This window comes from Ranitomeya imitator, chromosome 1 (genome assembly GCF_032444005.1).
Source record: "Ranitomeya imitator isolate aRanImi1 chromosome 1, aRanImi1.pri, whole genome shotgun sequence".
Lineage (NCBI taxonomy): Eukaryota > Metazoa > Chordata > Amphibia > Anura > Dendrobatidae > Ranitomeya > Ranitomeya imitator.
The window spans coordinates 703,170,007-703,192,819 of record NC_091282.1 but is presented as its reverse complement, the minus strand read 5'-3'; the positions used below and the strand labels follow the sequence as shown (position 1 = coordinate 703,192,819).

Sequence of the window (22,813 nt, the reverse complement as noted above, 5' to 3'; positions counted from 1 at the left end):
ACTGGACGATATCGCTAGCCAGGACGTTGCAACGTCACGGATCGCTAGCAATATCGTCTAGTGTGACGGTACCTTTAGTATTGCACAGTTGATAATTTCATCACCTGCTCAAGCATTAATTCCATCATCTATGCAATAGTAAGGAAATCCTGAAAACATGACCTGTTGTGGGTTCTTGAGGACTGGAGTTGAGAAACACTAACACTCTAGATGTTACTGGATTTGTTGTGCCAAAAAACCTTTTTTAATAAAAACATTTTGTGAATCTGTCAACAAAAAAAAGTGACTTTTCCAGATGTTGTTAAAGTGTAAACCTTTTGAACTTTTCTCAAATTAAAAACTCAGTAATTGAATAGTATTCATTAGTGATGAGCGGATGTGCTCTGATATCGTGTTATCCAAATTTCTTGAGTGCTCTTGAATAATGTTTGAGTCCCTGCAGCTGGTAGACAGTTGCAACACATGTGGGGATTGTCCAACAGCCGCAGAGACTCAAACATATTATTCAAGAACACTCAAACTCTCATAACACTATATCACCAGCACGTGCAATGACTTGGTGAAATCAGACTGCATCACATGAACCTTTATCAAAGCTGCTGCCATTGTGTCTGCACAGTATAGAGTATGTGTCCACATTCAGGATGGCTGGCACTTTGGACGGAGCGGAAAACTCGACCGCCCCCTTCTGGAGACACGATGATTCCGGATGTGTTCATTGCACACATCCGGTATCATCGCACCCCACACATAGGGCCCTGTGTTTTACCTTGCAGCGGTGCAGTGTCGCCGCAAGGTAAACTGACATGCTGCGTTCTAAAAAGACGCACCGCATGTCTGGAAACGCAGGGCCGCCGGGTGCGTGTTCGCACGCATAGTGGAGATGGGATTTCATAGAATCCCCTCCACTATGCTGTAACATCTGGACGCTGCTATTCCGGATGTAATTCGGCCCGTGGACACATCCCTAAGAGTGGTTCTGCCTGGGTGTCCCCCAGAATTCGTAGTGTGAAGGTTAGGCCTGGTTCACACAGTTTCACCACCTGAGTATGGACAGGGTCCAGATCTCCTTAGCACTAACAGTCATGGCCAAAAGTATTGACACCCCTGCAATTCTGTCAGATAATACTCATTTTCTTCCTGAAAATGATTGCAAAAACAAATTATTTGGTATTATCTTCATTTAATTTGTCTTAAATGAAAAAACACAAAAATAATTGTCCTAAAGCCAAATTGGATATAATCCCACACCAAACATAAAAAAGGGGGTGGACAAAAGTATTGGCACTGTTCGAAAAATCATGTGATGCTTCTCTAATTTGTGTAATTAACAGCACCTGTAACTTACCTGTGGCACCTAACAGGTGTTGGCAATAACTAAATCACACTTGCAGCCAGTTGACATGGATTAAAGTTGACTCAACCTCTGTCCTGTGTTCTTGTGTGTACCACATTGACATGGAGAAAAGAAAGAAGTCCAAAGAACTGTCTGAGGACTTGAGAAACCAAATTGTGAGGAAGCATGAGCAATCTCAAGGCTACAAGTCCATCTCCATAGACCTGAATGTTCCTGTGTCTACCGTGCGCAGTGTCATCAAGAAGTTTAAAGCCCATGGCACTGTGGCTAACCTCCCTAGATGTGGACGGAAAAGAAAAATTGACAAGAGATTTCAACGCAAGATTGTGCGGATGTTGGATAAAGAACCTCGACTAACATCCAAACAAGTTCAAGCTGCCCTGCAGTCCGAGGGTACAGCAGTGTCAACCCATACTATCCGTCGGCATCTGAATGAAAAGGGACTGTATGGTAGGAGACCCAGGAAGACCCCACTTCTTACCCCGAGACATAAAAAAGCCAGGCTGGAGTTTGCCAAAACTTACCTGAAAAAGCCTAAAATGTTTTGGAAGAATGTTCTCTGGTCAGATGAGACAAAAGTAGAGCTTTTTGGGCAATGGCATCAACATAGAGTTTACAGGAGGAAAAAAAAAAAAGAGGCATTCAAAGAAAAGAACACGGTCCCTACAGTCAAACATGGCAGAGGTTCCCTGATGTTTTGGAGTTGCTTTCCTGCCTCTGGCACTGGGCTGCTTGACCGTGTGCATGGCTTATGAAATCTGAAGACTACCAACAAATTTTGCAGCATAATGTAGGGCCCAGTGTGAGAAAGCTGGGTCTCCCTCAGAGGTCATGAGTCTTCCAGCAGGACAATGACCCAAGACACACTTCAAAAAGCACTAGAAAATGGTTTGAGAGAAAGCACTGGAGAGTTCTAAGGTGGCCAGCAATGAGTCCAGACCTGGATCCCATAGAACACCTGTGGAGAGATCTAAAAATGCTAAAAATGGCAGTTTGGAGAAGGCACCCTTCAAATATCAGGGACCTGGAGCAGTTTGCCAAAGAAGAATTGTCTAAAATTCCAGCAGAGCTTTGTACGAAACTCATTGATGGTTACCGGAAGCGGTTGGTCGCTGTTATTTTGGCTAAAGGTTGTGCAACCAAGTATTAGGCTGAGGGTGCCAATACTTTTGTCTGGCCCATTTTTGGAGTTTTGTGTGAAATGATCAATATTTTGCTTCATTCTCTTTTGTGTTTTTTCATTTAAGACAAATTAAATGAAGATAATACCAAATAATTTGTGTTTGCAATCATTTTCAGGAAGAAACTGAGTATTATCTGACAGAATTGCAGAATACTTTTGGCCATGACTGTAGGAGGCTTAGTTCAGAGCAGGAGACCCACAGTTAGTTCAGACATCACAGTCCATACTCAGACTGGAAAAGGTTTGATAACTGTCACAATTTACCATCAGGATAAAACCAAGGCAAAGGAGGAAGTACATAAAGTTCAAAAATAAAAAGTAACATTTTATTAATAGAAAATAAATTATTAAACAGTAACGAAGAAAGGTGCTAGATAAAGAGGGAGTTTTTTTAAGCATGAGATATGAATAAACATGCATGGCCACAAACAGCATGCCTTAATATAGTATAATCCAAAACCTACAATAAATGCCCATAAATGAATGGGAAGGTGGAACGGAGTTGCTGTGTTTATGGTGCAAATGCAAAATTCACAAAGCTTTAATATAAACACAAATTTTGCATTTGCACCATAAACACAGCAACTCCGTTCCACCTTCCCATTCATTTATGGGCATTTATTGTAGGTTTTGGATTATACTATATTAAGGCATGCTGTTTGTGGCCATGAGACATACCCCAAACATAAGGCTGTCTATACACATCTTTTTATGCAATTTCGTTTGCAGCCAATTAATGATTTGCGGAATGCAGTTGCTGTATGTTTATTCATATCTCATGGTTAAAAAAACAAAAAACAAAAAAAACTCCCTCTTTTTATCTAGCACCTTTCTTTGTTACTGTTTAATATATTGTCTATTATCAATAAAATATTACTTTTTATTGTTTAACTTTATGTACTTCCTCCTTTGCCTTGGTTATATCCTGATGGTACATTTTGTGATAGTTATTGATTTATTTTTTTTTGGAGTACTGAAACCCAACCTTGGTTATGGTGAATATTTGGAGTTATAATTCTGCTTGATGCAAAATAGGAGAGCGGATCCTTTGCATGAATTTCCACACCTGCACATTGGGAGAATTGTCGGATTCTAAAAGCAAATTTCTCGCCTCCACATTTTAGTGTTCAGAGTAATAGTAGAAAACCTGGATATTATACTAACAACCTAAATAAATATCAAAAGTATTGCGTAGTCTGAAAAGAAAATTCTGTAGTCACTGACAGCCGAATCCTGACAGTGTGCAATGAACAGAAGGTCACGATTCTGTGGGCGGAGAGGTGACCACATGTGATTTGCAGTTGCAGTCACATGCCAACTAGACTCTTTGCTTCTCATAATTTTATTTTGCGAGAAGCAGAGTGCATCCACAACAGTCCACCCGCATGGGGGAATACAGAGGAAATGTGAGCACATATCACAATCTGGTCGTCAGAAGAGGAGTCTGCAGTGTGTGACAGTAAGAAACTCCTGTAGATCTAGTGCAATTACCGATGTGTGAATAAATATGTAAAATAGCCCATACATAAGATTCTCCCATCAGCCCCTCAAAAAAATCTGATCTCATGAGATGACATGTATCAATCTGAGAATTGTGATTGGACTTTATTATAAAGTAGTTGCTCCTGACTGGAACAGCTTGGCACTTTGATTTTTCCTATTTGTATACGCGCTATTGTGGATTTTCATTTTGTTCATGAAACTTATTTTTTTTCTTTTTACATCCTAACAAAACATTAAAACCACTAGCAGAATTGATAATCATTGTTCCTAAGGATTTATAACAATTGTTTTTTTTTTGCCAAAATCTGTATATTTATACAAACTAAGTTAGCAGGAATGTATACAAAACAATAAAAAAACAAAAACATTAGTGTGTCTCTGTAAATGAAATGCAGCAATGCCATATTACATCTAGGTAAGCGTTCACAGTGAGGCTCACAACGCGCCTGCAGTACAGTCATTGTGGTTCCAAGTACAGGGGCCAGCACGGCATTAATATGGCTGGTCCCGTGGGGTCAAGTTATTGTTAATTTACTGAAATGGGGTCCAGCCTGTAACAGTTCAAGGCTCCTCAAACCTGAGAATACTATAAAAGGTAAGATTGCACATCCATCCAAGGCTGGAGAGGGCTTAGAAGAGAATCTTGTAGTAATCATCTCGATAACTGTACAGCACAAGAACCGGCACCCTAAGAAGCAGATAAAAAGAATTAACTACATTCATTCTCACTTAAGCGTATGTGACTGTGTGCTAAAAAACTAGAAAAGAATCTTGAGTAGTGATGAGCGAGTGTACTCGTTGCTCGGGTGACCTCCGAGTATTTGTGACTGCTCGGAGATTTTGTTTTTGTTGTCGCAGCTGCATGATTTACAGCCACTAGCCAGGCTGAGTACATGTGGGGGTTGCCTGGTTGCAGCTGAGGCAAGGAAAACAATCTCCGAGCAGTCACAAATACTCGGAGATCACCCAAGCGTGTTCGAGAAAACTCAAGCAACGAGTACACTCGCTCATCACTAATTTTGAGAAGTCACAAGGTTTTTGCTAACACTTGCCTTTTTTTTGCCAGTTTGAGTCAGCGATGCCAGCCTGTCAAATTTGTCAAAATGCTGTTGCTTTGTACACCAGAAATGCTACTCCAGTCGCACACTAGAGTAGCACTTCTGGCACACCACTTATTTGAGTCACCCAATGATCGATCTACACCTCTTAATGAATTTGACACCTTCCATTTCAACAAGACTAGAATAGAGCGATAGACACCTCTCCATTAGTAAGCTGTGAGCTTGATGTCACTGGACATTAAAAAGGTGACATCAATCCCACAAATACGAACCCTGCTAGCCATAGGGAATTGGGAAGAGCAGGGCAAAGCGTTTGAATTGGCGTATTTAATAGGTGCACCTTTTCTGGGGTGGCTACAGGCTGTTATTTCTTATACGGGGGTGGGTGAGCAATATCCACGGCACCTTACCAGCCCCAAGCTGTAGCTTGGTTGTTTGTCAAAAGTGAGGGGGAGGATGCAGTTTTTTTTTAATTTAAAAATAAAAAAAATTAAATGGTGAGGGGACCCCTCTATTTATGATTGCCAGCCTTGCTAAAGCTGACAGTTTTGCCTGGCCGGTTATCAAAAAATACAGAGAGATCCACGTTATTATTTATACTTCCCATCAGCGGCACCTGTGACTGGAGGTAAACATTCAACTTTGTACAGGGTAGCATTGTTTTTTTTATTATTATTTGTTTACAGGGGACAATGAATTCAGGGGGTTAGGTGTTAAGGTTAGTAAAATGTGATTTTTTTTTTTTATTATTACTATTATTCTTAATTTAAAGGTACCTTCACACTGAGCAACTTTACAACGAGAACGACAACGATCCGTGACGTTGCAGCGTCCTGGATAGCGATCTCGTTGTGTTTGACACGCAGCAGCGATCTGGATCCCGCTGTGACATCACTGGTCGGAGCTAGAAGGCCACAACTTTATTTGGTCGTCAAGTCGGCGTGATTCATCATGTTTGACAGCAAAAGCAACGATGCCTGCAATGTTTTTACATAGAGCTAACAACCAGCGAGAAAGATAAGTACGTCACTGGATCGCTCCTACATCGTTCAGCTGTTGCCGTGTTTGACGTCTCCCAGCGACCTAAACAGCGACGCTCCAGCGATCGGCTCGTTGTCTATATCGCTGGAGCGTCGCTAAATGTGACGGTACCTTTACACTTGAATACAACTGTCAACATTGTCCTCTGTGCGCGCTGATTGCAGGCAGAGCAGGGGGACAATGATGTGAGCAGTCTTCAGAACCCAGCGCCTGGGAACAGCGCGAATAGTACCACTGATTCCCAGGTGCTGGTATGTGTCACACTGATGACTCACGGATGCAGTCAGTGTGCAGGACGTTTTGTAGCATGTGCTGCTGCTAAAAAAAAAAAACAAAAACAAAAAAAACTGACAAGTCAGCGCGTTTTGCCCATAGACACACTGTCCATGGAATCATGCTGACATAGACACACATAACCCATTCAGGTGTATGGGTCTGTGCACAAGTGTCTCCAGTAAGTGTGAAAACTGTCGCCCCACTTACTGGAGACACTGACATGAGAAAGAGGCCTAAGTAAAGGTTGGGGTCTCTCCTGGATGAGGCTGTATTCACACCAACCTAAGCCATAGTAGCCTTGTCACTGCTCCCTACTAATATAGCACATCTGATATTACCAATTTACAACTATCAATGTGGAATAGCGTAAAGGTACCGTCACACTTAGCGACGCTGCAGCGATACCGACAACGATCCGGATCGCTGCAGCGTCGCTGGAGAGCTGTCACACAGACCGCTCTCCAGCGACCAACGATGCCGGTAACCAGGGTAAACATCGGGTAACTAAGCGCAGGGCCGCGCTTAGTAACCCGATGTTTACCCTGGTTACCATCCTAAAAGTAAAAAAAACAAACACTACATACTTACCTACCGCTGTCTGTCCTCCAGCGCTGTGCTCTGCTCTCCTCCTGTACTGACTGTGTGAGCACAGCGGCCGGAAAGCAGAGCGGTGACGTCACCGCTCTGCTTTCCGGCTGACCGACGCTCACAGCCAGTACAGGAGGAGTGCAGAGAAGCTGAGCGCCGGGGACAGACAGCGGTAGGTAAGTATGTAGTGGTTGTTTTTTTTACTTTAACGATGGTAACCAGGGTAAACATCGGGTTACTAAGCGCGGCCCTGCACTTAGTAACCCGATGTTTACCCTGGTTACCAGTGAAGACATCGCTGAATCGGTGTCACACACGCCGATTCAGCGATGTCTACGGGGAGTCCAGCGACCAAATAAAGTTCTGGACTTTCTTCCCCGACCAGCGACAGCACAGCAGGGGCCTGATCGCTGCTGCCTGTCACACTGGACGATATCGCTAGCGAGGACGCTGCAACGTCACGGATCGCTAGCGATATCGTCTAGTGTGACGGTACCTTTAGATTGGTTCTCACTAGGATTATTTTCTATGATTGGCCAGTAAGTAGAGTAAGGATGTGAACACTGGAGATACTCACCGCTTCTCAATCTTTATAGTATTGATTTCATCAAATATTTGTTTTAGGTATCTCTGTTTTGGTAATTTCGACATGAGATGCTTCACCGATGCGTTAAATGCTTGTTCGTCTGTAAACTATAAAGAAAACAGATGAAATAATTAATCAGTTCTATAACAAGTTAAACGTCCGCATAGCTGCCACCTTGGCCATTGCAACAAAAGCCATGCTAATCAGCAAAAACCTTTGTTGGGTCAGATTAGTTATACGTTTGGTTTTTTTTTTAAAATGAATTTCATGGATTTTTGAAGTGGTCATCTGTCTCTGCTCAGAGAATCAATGTCACATCTGCAGCAATCTGATGTGTCATGTGTAAGGTATTACACTCCTGTCCAATTCTAGAGGCTGGGACAAGGGCACAACAGCTGCTGCTTCCACACAGGACCTGGAGACATGAGCAGTGCTGGATTATCCCTTTAATATTCCAGTACTCATCCATGCAGCTTTTTCCCCATTGAGGTACGCTCAGACACATTTGTCACATAGACATAATTGATAGCCTGGTAACCTTTTTAACTAGGTACTGCAGCCTCTAAGTATTACTGTGCACAGCAGGATGAGGGAACAGTAAATCAGTCAGTGAGCTTGTTCTATCCTCACCATCTACCACCCTAATCTCTTTTACCTGAATGTTCATCCAGGTTATTTTCTTTGATCAAATCCAAGTTGAACTTTTCTGTGATTTGAAATAATATAATGTTCCCAAAGATGTCTGCTTAATATGCTGGGCTAGGCAAGAGCAGGACTCTATAGGTGCAGGTGTGTACTCTTACGTAGTAGCTGAAATTGCTTCAAACGTTTTAGGTTTGTACCTCCTGAATCAATATTCTTTTAGTGCCCGTATAAGTGAATGTAGCAGTAAGGTCCGCTCCTCTCCAACCCTCAGTATGGTGGCTGAACCATCACTACCGCAGAATTACTTACCTCCAATGCCAATAAACTTTGTATTGCTTCTCTTGGTAGATCAACCTAGGAGTATAAAATAAATAAAGAAAAGATGCCTTAATAGGAAAAACAACTAATTCAGACAATTGTTGGGCAGTAAAGTTGATGCTCATGTAGACCATCACAAGTCAAAGGAATAGTGGGGGGTGTATGGATGTAATGGAGGACTTTCCTGTACAAGAGGGGAGGCTGCCACCAAGGGAGTGTTCATTCAATATTCTTCATGCACCTAACACTTTAAGGACCACTATTAAATAGATTGGACCTATGTATTGCTCTTGGCAAATAATCGCCCCTTCTACTGGTCATAATGGTGAATTAATTTCTTACTGAACGTCTACAGGTCTAAAACCGGGACGCTTACCTGTCATATGGCTACTTTTTGTGCACCCATTAGACAACAATTTGAGTTTTTTTTGTTTTGTTTTTTCCCCGTGAAGCATATGGTGTTTGATCATGAGCAGAAAATGTGCCCTTTATGGCCATATGTAAAAGTAGAGCATCTAGTTTACAAGGTGGTTTTCATCTATGCCAAAGTTGGGAGCCACATGACTACTAGAAGTAGCAGGATTCTCCTCAAAGTAAAACTCCAGATGGTCACAATGCATTACAAAATGTCCAGCTATGGTAAGGTGCCAGCTGAGAATGATGCCCTCTCAGATCGGACTTCTTACACTCAGAAAAAGTCTTTTACTTACTGCCAAAATTTCAATTTCTGTGTTTCTTTGCTGGAAGTTTGTGATAGAAGCCTGAAGTTTAGAAAGAACCTGCAAAAATTAATAAGAAATCGTGAATGAAAACATCCCAAATAACTGTTCTCTTGGAATTAATAATTAGGTACTATACAGTAGAGCGTGTAACAATGTGGTGTCCCCTCTCATCTGAAGCCAGGCACAAGAGTCATGCAGTCTGACTACGGAGGAACGCTTTGTGCCTTTCTGTGTTGTGTGCGGTATGGAAGCTCAGCCCTCATTCATAACCGCTACTAGAGCTGCAATACCAGCTACAACCATGGACAGGCGCTTGTCTAATCCTTGCCAATACTCTATACATGAAGGCGAATTTTACAAATTATAGTGTAAACTTTATAAGAGGCGAGATCGGTATAAACACAAAGTTGCTACATTTATTTGCTAATTTTTAATCTACACTGTGCAAAAACTGAGCAACACACATTTGCCATAAAACGGACTGATCTAAGTGACACAATGAATTCTCTCCTAAAAGTGCAGTAATTTTCTATGATTGTTGGCTTCCTGCTCTGTCTCTGCTAGAGGAGCCTACAATGTAAGGTGTAATATGATCCTACAGTGCGCTGTGACTAGCACGAATTTGGGGTACTGAATAAGGCTGGTTTCACATTTGCGTTTAAAAACGCAGCGTTTTAAACGCAAACACATTTGGTGGAAAAACGCGTTTAAACGCTGCGTTTTTTTAGACGCGAGCGTTTTTGTATGTTTTAATACAAACACGTTTTTTCCTGCGTTTGCGTTTTTGAAACGCATGATGAGAAGTGTGTGACAGCTGCCAATCATCAAAATCAACAAGAAAACAGGATTTTTGGTTGCTTACCGTAAAATCTGTTTCTTGAAGCCTCCATTGGGGGACACAGGAACCATGGGTGTATGCTGCTGCCACTAGGAGGCTGACACTATGCAAATAAAAAAGTTAGCTCCTCCTCTGCAGTATACACCCCACCGACTGGCATCATGCTCTTCAGTTAGTGAGAAAGCAGTAGGAGATAAGTAGCAAGGTTGAAAAACCATAACCACAAACTTGAGAACTGTAAACGTGAGAACAGTCATAGAACAGATAACAAACATTGGGAGGGAGCTGTGTCCCCCAATGGAGGCTTCAAGAAACAGATTTTACGGTAAGCAACCAAAAATCCTGTTTTCTTTATCGCCTCTCATTGGGGGACACAGGAACCATGGGACGTCCCAAAGCAGTCCCTAGGGCGGGAAAAACAGACTTCCATCAGGTCAGAGGACTCACCACTGCCACCTGCAAGATCCTTCTGCCTAGGCTGGCATCCGCCGAAGCGTAGTAATGGATCTTGTAAAATTTGGCGAACGTGTGGATGGAAGACCAAGTTGCCGCTTTGCAAAGCTGTAGGGCGGAAGCCCTGTGGTGCACCGCCCAGGAGGCGCCGACTGCCCGGGTAGAGTGAACCTTAATCCCAGGAGGGGGCACTCTGTTCTTGACCCGGTAAGCCTCCAAAATTGCCATTCTGATCCAGCGAGCAATAGTTGCTTTAGAAGTCGGTTGGCCTCTGCGCGTGCCATCAGGAATGACGAAAAAGGAATCCGTCTTCCGGAAAGTGGACGTTCTATCCCGGTAGATCCTCACTGCCCTGACGAGGTCCAGCCTGTTCAACGATCATTCCAGGGGGATGAGCCGGAGCTGGACAAAAGGAAGGTAGAACGATGTTCTCGTTGAGGTGGAAAACCACCTTAGGAAGGCAGAGGCCTGAGGACCGCCTTGTCCTGGTGAATGTCCAAGTACGGAGTTCAGCAGGACAGGGCCGCCAACTCGGAAAAACGGCATATAAAGGTGATGGCCACAAGAAAGACCACCCTCAAAGATAGAACTGACAGGGGAATCTCCTTGAGAGGCTCAAAGGGGGAAACCCTCAGAACGTCCAGAACCAGGTTTAAATCCCATGAATCCACGGGGGCCCTGTACGGAGGGACAGCGTGGGCTACTCCTTGAAGGAAGGTCTTAATCTGTGGCCGAGAAGCTAAAGTCTTCTGAAAGAGGATGGAAAGCGCAGAGACCTGGCCCTTCAGGGAACTAAGAGCCAGGCCCGAATCCAGTCCTGCCTGAAGGAAGGCCAAAATGGAAGGCAGGGAAAAGGACATAGGTGAAACGCAGTTGGACTAGCACCAACGAAAGTAAGCCTTCCAGGTACGATAGTAGATCCTGGAAGATGAAGGCTTCCGAGCCTGAATCACGGTGTGAATCACCCGGTCCGAAAGGCCGGACGCTCTGAGAACTGCGGTCTCAACAGCCACGCCGTTAAACTGAGCGACCGAGAATTCGGGTGGCAGATCAGACCCTGAGACAGCAGATCGGGCCTGTCTGGAAGGCGCCAGGGAGCGTCCGCAAGAAGATTGACGAGCTCCGCAAACCAAGCTCTCCTGGGCCAATCCGGGGCGATCAGAATGACCGGCACCTTTTCCGCTTTGCTCTTTTTCAACAGTTTGGGAAGTAATGGAAGGGGTGGGAACAGGTAGGGCAGCACGAACTGTGACCAAGGAATGGCCAGAGCATTGACGCCCACTGCAAGAGGATCGCAAGACCTGAAGATGAACTGCAGAATCTTCCTGTTCATTCAAGACGCCGAGAGATCCACGTCCGGAGTCCCCCATCGAAGAAAAATCTTGATGGAAGACCTCCAGATGCAAGGACCATTCCCCTGCCGCGAGGCCCTCGCGGCTGAGGAAGTCGGCGGCCCAATTGTCCACGCCGGGGATATACCCCGTGCATGCCCAAGCCGTGTGGCGACCTGGCAGGCCGCCACGTTGAGGGAGAAGGAATGGCCGCTACAGTGGAAAGATGCGGCGGCGGCGCTGAGAAAAGGACCGGCCGCGTACAGCGGCCGGAGCAGGGAAAACGCAGGGGGCCGAAGCGATGCGACGGCTGGCAAAGCCGCCGCGCTGAGAGGAAAGAGACGGGCGCTTACAGCGCCGGAGCAGGGAAGTCGCAGGGGCCCGAAGCGTGTGGCAAGGCCGCGCTTACTGGGAGCATAGCGCGGTGACAGAAAAGAAGCGGCGCGGCAGTCCGAAAAGGCGGCCGCGCCAGACAAGAGAGGGCAGCCGGAGTAGGTGCGGCGGCTGGGAAGAAACGTGACCCGCATTATGAACCCATTAACAGGCACCCCCTTTTTTGAGGATCCAGGGAAGCCGCAGAAAGAAAAAAAATAAAATAAATACTCACCTTAGACATCCCACGCCGGTACTAACCTGGAAAAAAGTGAGACGTCCAGGGAGCTGATGGACGTCCTCGTCTCCGCAACCGACAGGCTCTGGTGGGCGAGTGGGTGGGGGACGGAGCCAGGACCGGACTTCTAAGCGCGCTTGTGTGCTAGGCTCTTGGTCCTGGAGAGGGATCTATGAGGATACGGGGTGGCAGTACACGCCGTACTCATAGTCCGTTTTGTGGGACTACAGGTGTGACTGCTCACCCTGTATCCCTCCAGAAAACCTGAAAAGAAACGACGCACATTGAGGTAGATAAGGGTCTAATGAAAGACCCGTGTCCACCTCCTACTGACACTAAGCTAAACTGAAGAGCATGATGCCAGTCGGTGGGGTGTATACTGCAGAGGAGGAGCTAACTTTTTTATTTGCATAGTGTCAGCCTCCTAGTGGCAGCAGCATACACCCATGGTTCCTGTGTCCCCCAATGAGAGGCGATAAAGAAAACCCACTATAAACAGAAATAGCTAGGGTTAGGGTTAGGATCCCTAGGAACCCTAACACAAACCCAAACGCTAAGGGATCCTAACCCTAACACAAACCCAAACGCTAAGGGATCCTAACCCTAAGGGATCCTAACCCTAAGGGATCCTAACCCTAACACAAACCCAAACGCTAAGGGATCCTAACCCTAACACAAACCCAAACGCTAAGGGATCCTAACCCTAAGGGATCCTAACCCTAACACAAACCCAAACGGTAAGGGATACTAACCCTAAGGGATCCTAACACAAACCCAAATGCTAAGGGATCCTAACCCTAAGGGATCATAACCATAACCTGAAGGGATCCTAACCCTACCCCTAACACAAACCCAAACGCTAAGGGATCCTAACCCTAACACAAACCCAAACGCTAAGGGATCCTAACCCTAAGGGATCCTAACCCTAAGGGATCCTAACCCTAACACAAACCCAAACGCTAAGGGATCCTAACCCTAACACAAACCCAAACGCTAAGGGATCCTAACCCTAAGGGATCCTAACCCTAACACAAACCCAAACGGTAAGGGATACTAACCCTAAGGGATCCTAACACAAACCCAAATGCTAAGGGATCCTAACCCTAAGGGATCATAACCATAACCTGAAGGGATCCTAACCCTACCCCTAACACAAACCCAAACGCTAAGGGATCCTAACCCTAACGGTTAGGATCCGTTAGGGTTTGGGTTAGGATCCTTTAGGGTTAGGGTTTGGGTTAGGATCCCTTAGGGTTTGGGTTAGGGTTGGCTTATCAGTGTTTTCATGTGTTTTTCTATAAAAACGCATGCAAACTCATGTGCTTAAAAACGCATGCGTTTACATAGACATCAATACGTTTTTTTGCAGCAAAAAAACGCCGCTAGAAATTACTACATGGTGCATTTCTGCAACAAAACACATGCATAGAAACGACGCATGCGTCATCAAAACACGGCAAAACGCACGCAAAAAAAGCATGCGGTTTTAATGTTAAGTATAGGGGGAAAAAGCATGTGTTTTTTTTTTTGCATTTTTTTACCGCAAAAACAAAAAACCGCAAACGTGAAACCAGCCAAAGGTGCCACAAATAGATGTTCTACTGTAAGCCACAAAGGGAATCTGTCAGCAGGTTTTTGTTATGTAATCCGAGAGCAGCAGAGAGACACTGATTCCAGCGATGTATCACTTACTGGGCTGCTTGGTGCAATTTTCATAGAATTCCTGTTTTCTCTACTCTAACTGTAGCAGTGCTCAGAATGCTGAGCTGTGTAGGACTCTGCCCACACCCCTGATTGGCAGCTTATACATAGGAAGCTGCCAATCAGTGGTGGGAGCAGGGTTATACAGATTAGCCTGACTGGACTGCACTGAGACCTAGTCCGGTTGTGATAATATCTTGCTGATAAAACACTGATTGTACTGAAACTGCAGCTCACAGCCTAATAAGGGACTTCCCTGGAATCAGAGTCTCTGCCCCTACATTATGCTGCTTTCTGATTAAATTGCAAAAAACTTCTGTCAGGTTCCTTAAATATTGGAAGCAGCCATTATAGGTTTAATAGATCTACTGAACGCAGCATTATAAGTATTCATATTTCAAACCTTTGTACAGCTGCCTGCAATATCTCCTCAGTCCTACATAATCAGGAGCACTCCTGTTTTGTCTATGAGGAAGCCCTATACCCAAATAAATTAAAGGATCTTCAATCAAAAATCTGACATTATAGATCCTTCCCTCCTCTGACACAGGAAGGCTCAATACACATTATGCACTGGTACTGCGGACGTTATGTGTACATGGAGGCCTTAAAGAGGCAAAATACAAAGGGATCTTTTATATATCCAGACCGGTAGGTAAACTATCATATTTGGCACCAGGATCCAGCGCAGAGCGCTCCATGATCTGTATGGAGTCAGGAAGTGTTGATATCAGTCAGTCAGTCACTGGGACCTGCGATTGGCTGCAGTGGTCAGGGGACTGCAGCAGTTTTTCATTGAATGTTTCATGATGATGCACTGGTCAATCACTGGCTGCAGCGGTCTGGATGCATAATATATCCATGTTGCCCTAATGTACCATTACAACCAATGATATTGTGGTTGTGTTGTGTTCCACAAGTTGTCACACACGTGGCCTGCAGGTGTCAGAAATCCTAACCTGGATTCCTGCACATCCACTAGTTGTGACTTGCAATCCCCAGCTTAATGGTTCTCATGACCACAAATTTCCATGAAGCCCTATGACCGATGCATACAACTTTGCTTACAAACTGCTTGCTAATTATCAGCAAAATTAGGAAAATTTAATTCAGGAAAAGATCTAGTCCCTGGAACAGCCTTCGCTTACCTGAGTTTCATAACGTCTTTTTACACTGGCAGAAAGCCTTTCTGGGGCAATGATACTGACGCTGGGGATCACAACACTGCTGTGCGGCTCAAACTGACCTGTCATAAAAGGGAACAAACAAGTGACCATATACACAGCGTACACTCAGGCTGGCAAATATATGCCAGAAATGTTACAGAAGAAACACTGGCATAAAGCTGAGCAGAACAGTTCTTTCATTTTATTCATCTATATACAACTAACCTCCCACCAGCCATCAATAAAAGGGCTTGTCCGGGACATTTATATCATTTGGACCAGAGCTATAAGGGTGCGTGTACCAGTTGTGTTTTGCCGCAAACAAAAGCAGCAGTTTACAGTACCAGCAAAGGGAAACATTCCTGAAATCCCATGCGCACGTTGCTTATTTTTTCCTTGCAGATGTAAAGCAATTTTCATATGAAGCATGTCAATTCTTTCAGCCTTTATGCAAAAACTGGGGGGAGAAACGCTTAAAAAAAATGCAGCAAAAATGAGCATATGTTATGCGGTGGTTTTTCCTGCCACATCAACAGTTGCAGCAGATTTTTCTACTGCAAATACTGAACATGTGCACATACCCTTACATGCAGGAGCCCAACTACTTTCTATTCTGCTTCTCTCAATTGAGACCACAGAGAAGTGGAAGACAATGGGAGCGGTACGCAATTCCAAGTATGCAAAACCTGCGCGACTGTCAAACGGTGAGTGTTGTGAGTGTGGAAGGCAGAGCTATCAATCAAGGGGTGGCAGAGAGCGATACAAAACAAGCAGGAGGGAGTACCCATCTGCTCGGGGGCGGCCCCATCAGATGGGGGGCACTGATCACCTTTTGGCACATCTGTATACAGAACAGTGTCAGGCAAATGAAGCAACAATTCTGTACACTAAAAAGTCAAGTATTCATCACTGAGGTTTTCCAGTGGTATGCTAATTGCCAATACTTGGTAAAAATACTAAAATCCAATGTCACTCACCCTCTCGGACCTGTTCCTTTAATAGCTTCAGCGGTGATGTCACGAATACAGCACACGTCACCACGGCAGCCAATCATTGAGATCAGCAGCTATGTTGATGTAGGTGACATGAGCCACTGATCTCGGCGATTGGCTGCAGTGGTTACTTGTATTATAGTTGTGACATAACTAGTGAGGCCAGTAAACAGAGCAATGGCGGAGAGGCAGAGCTTAAACTGGGGGATGGGGAGCGACGTCTGATTTGATCATTTTAACCCAGCGCTGTCAGAGGTCAGAACGCTAAAACCAGAATACCCCTCTGAGGCTATGTCCTCAAAACATGTGGTGCTTGGTTTGAATAGTCATTTCGTGCAACTCCCCTTGAAAAGCATCTGTCACCACAATTTAAAATAAAAACTGCGTACAATACGAAATACTGTATTTTTATTTTTAGACATGGGACTTGTAAAGCCATTCTGAGATAGAATTTCAAAGTAAGTAGTTTATCCCCATCAGGTCCAAGATCTATTTGATAGTGAGTGCAGTTTGAATTGTGACAGTGTGCTATACCTCTAGTAACAAAAGGCTTAAGGTACTGTCACACTAGACGATATCGCTAGCGATCCGTGACGTTGCAGCGTCCTCGCTAGCGATATCGTCCAGTGTGACAGGCAGCAGCGATCAGGCCCCTGCTGGGAGATCGCTGGTCGGGGAAGAAAGTCCAGAACTTTATTTGGTCGCTGGACTCCCCGTAGACATCGCTGAATCGGCGTGTGTGACACCGATTCAGCGATGTCTTCACTGGTAACCAGGGTAAACATCGGGTAACTAAGCGCAGGGCCGCGCTTAGTAACCCGATGTTTACCCTGGTTACCAGCGTAAAAAAAACAAACAGTACATACTTACATTCAGCTGTCTGTCCCTTGCCGTCTGGTTCCTGCACTGACTGCTGGCCATAAAGTGAAAGCAGAGCACAGCCACAGCGGTGAGTCACCGCTGTGTGACTCACCGCTGTGCTGTGCTTTCACTTTACGGCCAGCAGTCAGTGCAGGAACCAGACGGCAAGGGACAGACAGCTGAATGTAAGTATGTAGTGTTTGTTTTTTTACGCTGGTAACCAGGGTAAACATCGGGTTACTAAGCGCGGCCCTGCGCTTAGTTACCCGATGTTTACCCTGGTTACCGGGGACCTCGGGATCGTTGGTCGCTGGAGAGCTGTCTGTGTGACAGCTCTCCAGCGACCAAACAGCGACGCTGCAGCGATCCGGATCGTTGTCGGTATCGCTGCAGCGTCGCTAAGTGTGACGGTACCTTTACACTTCACCCATCTTTTAAACTGAGAAAACAATGAACAAACGGCCTGAAATGAATCATCAGGAAGAAAGAGCCGCATTGTCCAAAACAGACAATAAGTGATTAGAACAGTGGAAGGCATTCATCGAAGACTAATGTAATGGCAGCCGTACAAGCCAGCCGTCATCCCACTGCATCGCCTGACTACAGTACCGCAGATCAGTACTTACTCTGTGTGCTCGAGAATGAGCCCTTTGGATTCTGCCCAGACAGAGTATCCAGCATTTCTCTAGACGGAAAGAAAAATAGTTCCACATTACCACGACTGTAACACCACAGCAGCAGGATGGCCGAATTATATACTGCAATACTATGTAAGACTGCACAGGTATTCCACAGAGTCAAAACTGTTTTCTGCTGTTCTAGTTGCAGCATTAGATGCCTAAAACAAGTGCAACAACAATATTTTCCCATATTTTTATATTTCTAAGTTATGGAATGAATGTCCACAATGGACCACCATTAAAGGGAATCTGTCAGCAGGTTTATGCTACCTCATCGGAGATCAGCATGATGTAGGGGCAGAGATCCCGATTTCAGTGATGTATCACTTACTGGGCTGCTTGCTGCAGTTTTGATAAAAAGTTTCATCTGCTGCCGATCTAGCTGTTCTCTGAAGGCTGAGCTGTGTATAACCCCACCCACAACATTGACTGGCAGCATTCTGTGTACACTGTGCATAGGCAGAAAGCTGCCAATAAGAGGTGGAGGGTGGTTTATACAGAGCCGATGAATACGGGGTCTACACGGAAGCAAGTTTAGTAGTCTTGTAGTGGTAAAAATCAATTTTAATCAGCAGATTATCACTAGAGGACTAGTAAACCTGATGTCATGTAGTCCTTCCTCCACATTTATGAACTCTGCATACCTCCGCCCCCACCACTGATTGGCAGCATTCTATGTACGTTGCGCATGGGCAGAAAACTGTCAGTGGTGTGGGCAGGGCTATACAGAGTTCAACATTCAGAGAACTAATAGATCGACAACAGATAAAACGGATTTTATTTAAAAAAAAAAAAAAAACACGCAGCTCAGTAAGTTCTACATCACTGGAATTAGGGTCTCTGCCCCTACATTAAACTTGCCCTCCCATCATTTGGCAAAAACCTGGTAATAGATTCCTTCAATGTCACATCAAATGTACATAAGGGAGATACAAATAAGCCGTGTCATAGATATATGGAACATATAGAAATAAAATTATTTTGGTCACCCAGTTATGCCAATGACATTTATTCTGGAATGTAGCAGATTTCCTATTTAATATCGGATGTCTTCTAAAATACATTTTACAATTAGACCTCTCAACAATTTAAGGGAATATAATTCTGGTCTATGAAGATCTGTAATCAGTGGAGTAGCAGGGATACAAGTCTGTGTCTTGGAGAAAGGTCTAACAACCACCTAGGTGATGACAGGTACAGCTCTGTGTGGACATACTATATTGCACATACTATGCAGCCTCTTAAACACAGGGCCTATGCAACATGGGTTAAAGCTAGTCTTTGGCCCCATCAAAACGCGAAGAGTAAAGATGAGCAAACGTGCTGGGATAAGGAGATTTTTGTGTACTCACCGTAAAATCTTTCTCTTAGCCTCTAATTGGGGGACACAGGACCATGGGTGTTATGCTGCTGTCCACTAGGAGGCGACACTATGCATAATCTGAAAAAGATTAACTGTGGCTCCTCCTCTGCAGTATACACCCCTGGACGGCGTCAGCCTTCTCCAGTTTTGTGCAAAAGCAGTAGGAGGAATGTAACATGAATAACATAGGCATGCCTATAAGAAAAAATTGGGAGGGAGACCACTGTCCCGAATCTCTTCCTTGTCGTCTGAGGAAGACTGCTTCCCAGTTGTCCACATCCGGAATGTGAACCGCCGAGAGAACCGAGCCTGTGTCCTCCACCTAGTGGAGGATGTGCGACACTTCTCGCATCGCCTGGGTACTGCGGGTCCCCCCTTGGTGATTCACCTATGCCACAGTTGTGGCATTGTGCGATTGTATTCTGATGTGAGAGGCTGCCAGTAAGTGATGGAAGGCCCTCAATGCCAGGAGGATGGCACGAATTTTGTTGATGGGCTTGGTCGCTTCCACTGGGGACCACTTGCCCTGTGTTATAGGTGCACTGCACCCCAACCCGTCAGGCTTGCATCGGTGGTCAGAACCTTCCATTGACCTGTGAGAAAGGATTTCTCCTTTGCTAGCAAGGTTGGCTTGAGCAGCCAGTGCAGGGACCTCCTGGTTGACGACATTAGCTGGAATTCCCTGTCGAGAGGAAACAGGATTTCTGTCCCAGGACTTGAGAATGGCTAGTTGGAGAGGCCTGAGGTGAAACTGGGCCAAATGGAACCGCTTTATTGCTGCCCCCATCCTGCCAGGGACTCTCATAGCAAACCGGAGAGATCGGAGGGGTTTGCGGAGGAGGATGCAAACTTCTAGGCGAAGAGCCAGTGCCTTGTCCCTGGGAAAGGGCACTAGACCCCTGGAGGTGTTGTCTAGCATTCCCAGGAAGGTCAGAGACTGATTCAGGGTTGGTGATGACCTTTGTAGGTTGACTAACCAGCCCACGCGAGTCAGAGTGTCGTTTGTGATTGAGACGCTGAGCTCGCAGTCATTGAAGGCAGGAGCCTTGATGAGTAGATCGTCCGGGTATGGAACGAGTACTATGCCTCTGGAGTGTAGGACGTCCATGGTGGCTGCCATCACCTTGGTAAACACTCTGGTAAACGTGGCGATTCCGAACGGTAAAGCCACGAACTGGTAGTGGTCCTGGTCGATTGCAAACCTGAGAAACCTCTGATGGGCCGGTGCAATCGGTATATGCCGGTATGTGTCTTGTATGTCCATGGAGGCGAGATATTCTCCCTTCTCCATGGGTGCAATGATGGACCGAAAAGACTCCGTGCGGAAGTGACGGACCCGGACATATTTGTTGAGATGTTTTAGGTCCAGTATGGGCCGCACACTGCCTCCTTTCTTGGGTACTACGAATAGATTGGAGTAGAACCCTCGGAAGCGCACGGCCGTGGGGACTGGTACTATGACTCCTGCTTGAAGAAGCGAGGAAACCGCTTGGTGGAAGGCACGAGTGTTGGCTGACGGTTTCGGGGGGGGGGAGGGACCGAGACGAAGAATCGGTTCGTGGTTGGAAGTTGAACACTATCTTGTATCCGGAAGACACTAGTTCCCTAATCCACATGTCTTCAGTAGTAGGCATCCAGACTTGCTGAAAGGAGCAAAGTCGCCTACGGGTGGGATGTCTTCCGGGGTCCCTGAGTCATGAGGAGGAAAAAAGTCTAAGGTTTTCCTCCTTTGGGCTTTGACTGGCCTGCTTTTAACTGCCAGGTCTTGTCCGACCTTTGCGTCGACCGTGAGTTGTCCCTGTGTGGGGAACGGTTGCATGCTGGACGCAAGACGGACCCAGCCCAAGGAATTCCAAAAGAATCGGAATCGGATGTTACACTTTTTGACAGTGCGTATAGGTTTCAGTTGAGGGAGAGAAATACTCCTACCCCCGGTGGCGTTGGATATCATTGTGTCCAACCTTTCACCGAAAAAGGTCACCCACTGAGATATGGGAGGTGTGTGAGGGACTTCTTTGAGGCTGCATCCGCTTTCCATTCCGCAGCCAGAGGATACGCCGAGTCGTGATGGCGTTTGATGCTATCCTCGTTACGCCCCTTGCTGAATCCAGAGCTGCATGAAGCATGTAATCTGCTACAACTGCTATTTTAACCGCTTGGTCCGACAGCTCAGGGGCAGATGCTTGGAGGCCAGCTTGTACATTTTTGGCCCAAGCCAGGATGGCCTTTGGCCTTGGCAGCCCAAACTGAAGCGAACGCGGGAGCCAGGGAGGCCCCTGCCGTCTCGAAAAATTGAACGAGCCATGCGTTCTACCTGCCAGTCTGCTGCGTCCCTGAGGGTTGAGCCATCTGGCAGTGAAGAGAGGGTCTGTGCTGCTAGTCTAGAGACTGGGGGGTCCGCTTCGGGTGGATCTGTCCATTCCTTGGTGTGGGAAAAGGTACTTTGCCTCCAGATATTTGCGATTAGCGAATTTTTGGTCAGGCTGTGAGAGCTGCTTTTTAAGGATCGCTTTAAACTCTGGGTGGTTAGAGAAAACCTTAGGCAGCCTCAGAGGTCCTTCAAAGGAGATCTTGGGGCCTCTGGTGGCAGATTAGAAATGTCCAGCACCCGATGGATGGAAGAGGTTATGTCCTTGACTAGCGCTGTATTGTTAGGGGGGATTAAGATCAGAGACCCCTCCGTTTCCTTGTCTGAGTCGGAGTCACAGATGCCTTTCGAATCCTGTGTATCGCTGAGGCATCCCCTGCTGGTGGGCTGGGGAGGAAGCCTTCACTGGTCGGGGATTGCGGAGATCTGCATTGTCTGCCCCTGGAAGGGGACGGTCTAGATGACCTGGAACTACGGTGTCTCTCCCTAGAAGGGGATGACCGTACTATAGGATAACGCAGATGGACTTGACCTATGGGTCCGCTTGCATCCTGACCTAGACGTGGATATGCCAGGTCGTTCTGTTCCTGAGTCAAGCTCTCCCTTTGCTTGGTAACGGTCAAAGCCGAGGCATGACGCTGCAGAGCCTGAAGCAATGTGGAGGTTTGTTATCTATAGACTGCATCATAGATTGCAACCTCTGAGTGACCCATTCCGGCGTGACATTAGACACCGAGGCATTGGCAGGGACTTCTTGGGGCTCTGACACATTAGTTTGTATGCAGTTCTGGCAATGCGGGTACGTGCTGCCACTGGGGAGAGCGGTCCCGCAGGCTGTGCATAATAGCAGTTCTGCCTGGTTCTCTTGGACCTTGAGCCTGGCATAGTGCACAGAGTGCAGGAGGGCTGCTGGCAGAGGACCTTACAGGGGTAGAGAAACCTATAGGGGAGCCTTATAGGTAATATGAATTCACAGCTGAGTAAAGAACCCAGCTGTGATCTTACCCCACCAGTGTGCCCCTAGGTCCAGCGCCGAAGATCCGCAGTCCTGTGCCCCCCAGAGACTGGCTGCCTGGTCCTGGTCTACAGACCGTGAGATGCAGGGTTAATCTGCAGCAGAAAAAGGCTGCTGAGAAGGGGAGAAGGGGGCGGAGAGCTAGAAAAAGGCGG

At 46.0% G+C, this 22,813-nt stretch overlaps 1 protein-coding gene across 1 annotated transcript in view; it reads right to left on the bottom strand.

The window, feature by feature from the left end:
- Positions 1-4,118: 4,118 nt before the first annotated feature.
- Positions 4,119-22,813, bottom strand: part of EIF2AK4 (eukaryotic translation initiation factor 2 alpha kinase 4) — a 152,168-nt gene continuing 133,473 nt past the window's right edge. The window contains exons 34-39 of the mRNA XM_069731721.1: positions 17,859-17,917; positions 15,362-15,459; positions 9,269-9,337; positions 8,550-8,594; positions 7,587-7,702; positions 4,119-4,731 (exon numbers count right to left, since the gene is read on the bottom strand). Coding sequence (XP_069587822.1) covers positions 4,674-4,731; positions 7,587-7,702; positions 8,550-8,594; positions 9,269-9,337; positions 15,362-15,459; positions 17,859-17,917 — 445 coding nt within the window. The 3' untranslated portion in view covers positions 4,119-4,673. The remainder of the gene's footprint in view (positions 4,732-7,586; positions 7,703-8,549; positions 8,595-9,268; positions 9,338-15,361; positions 15,460-17,858; positions 17,918-22,813) is intronic.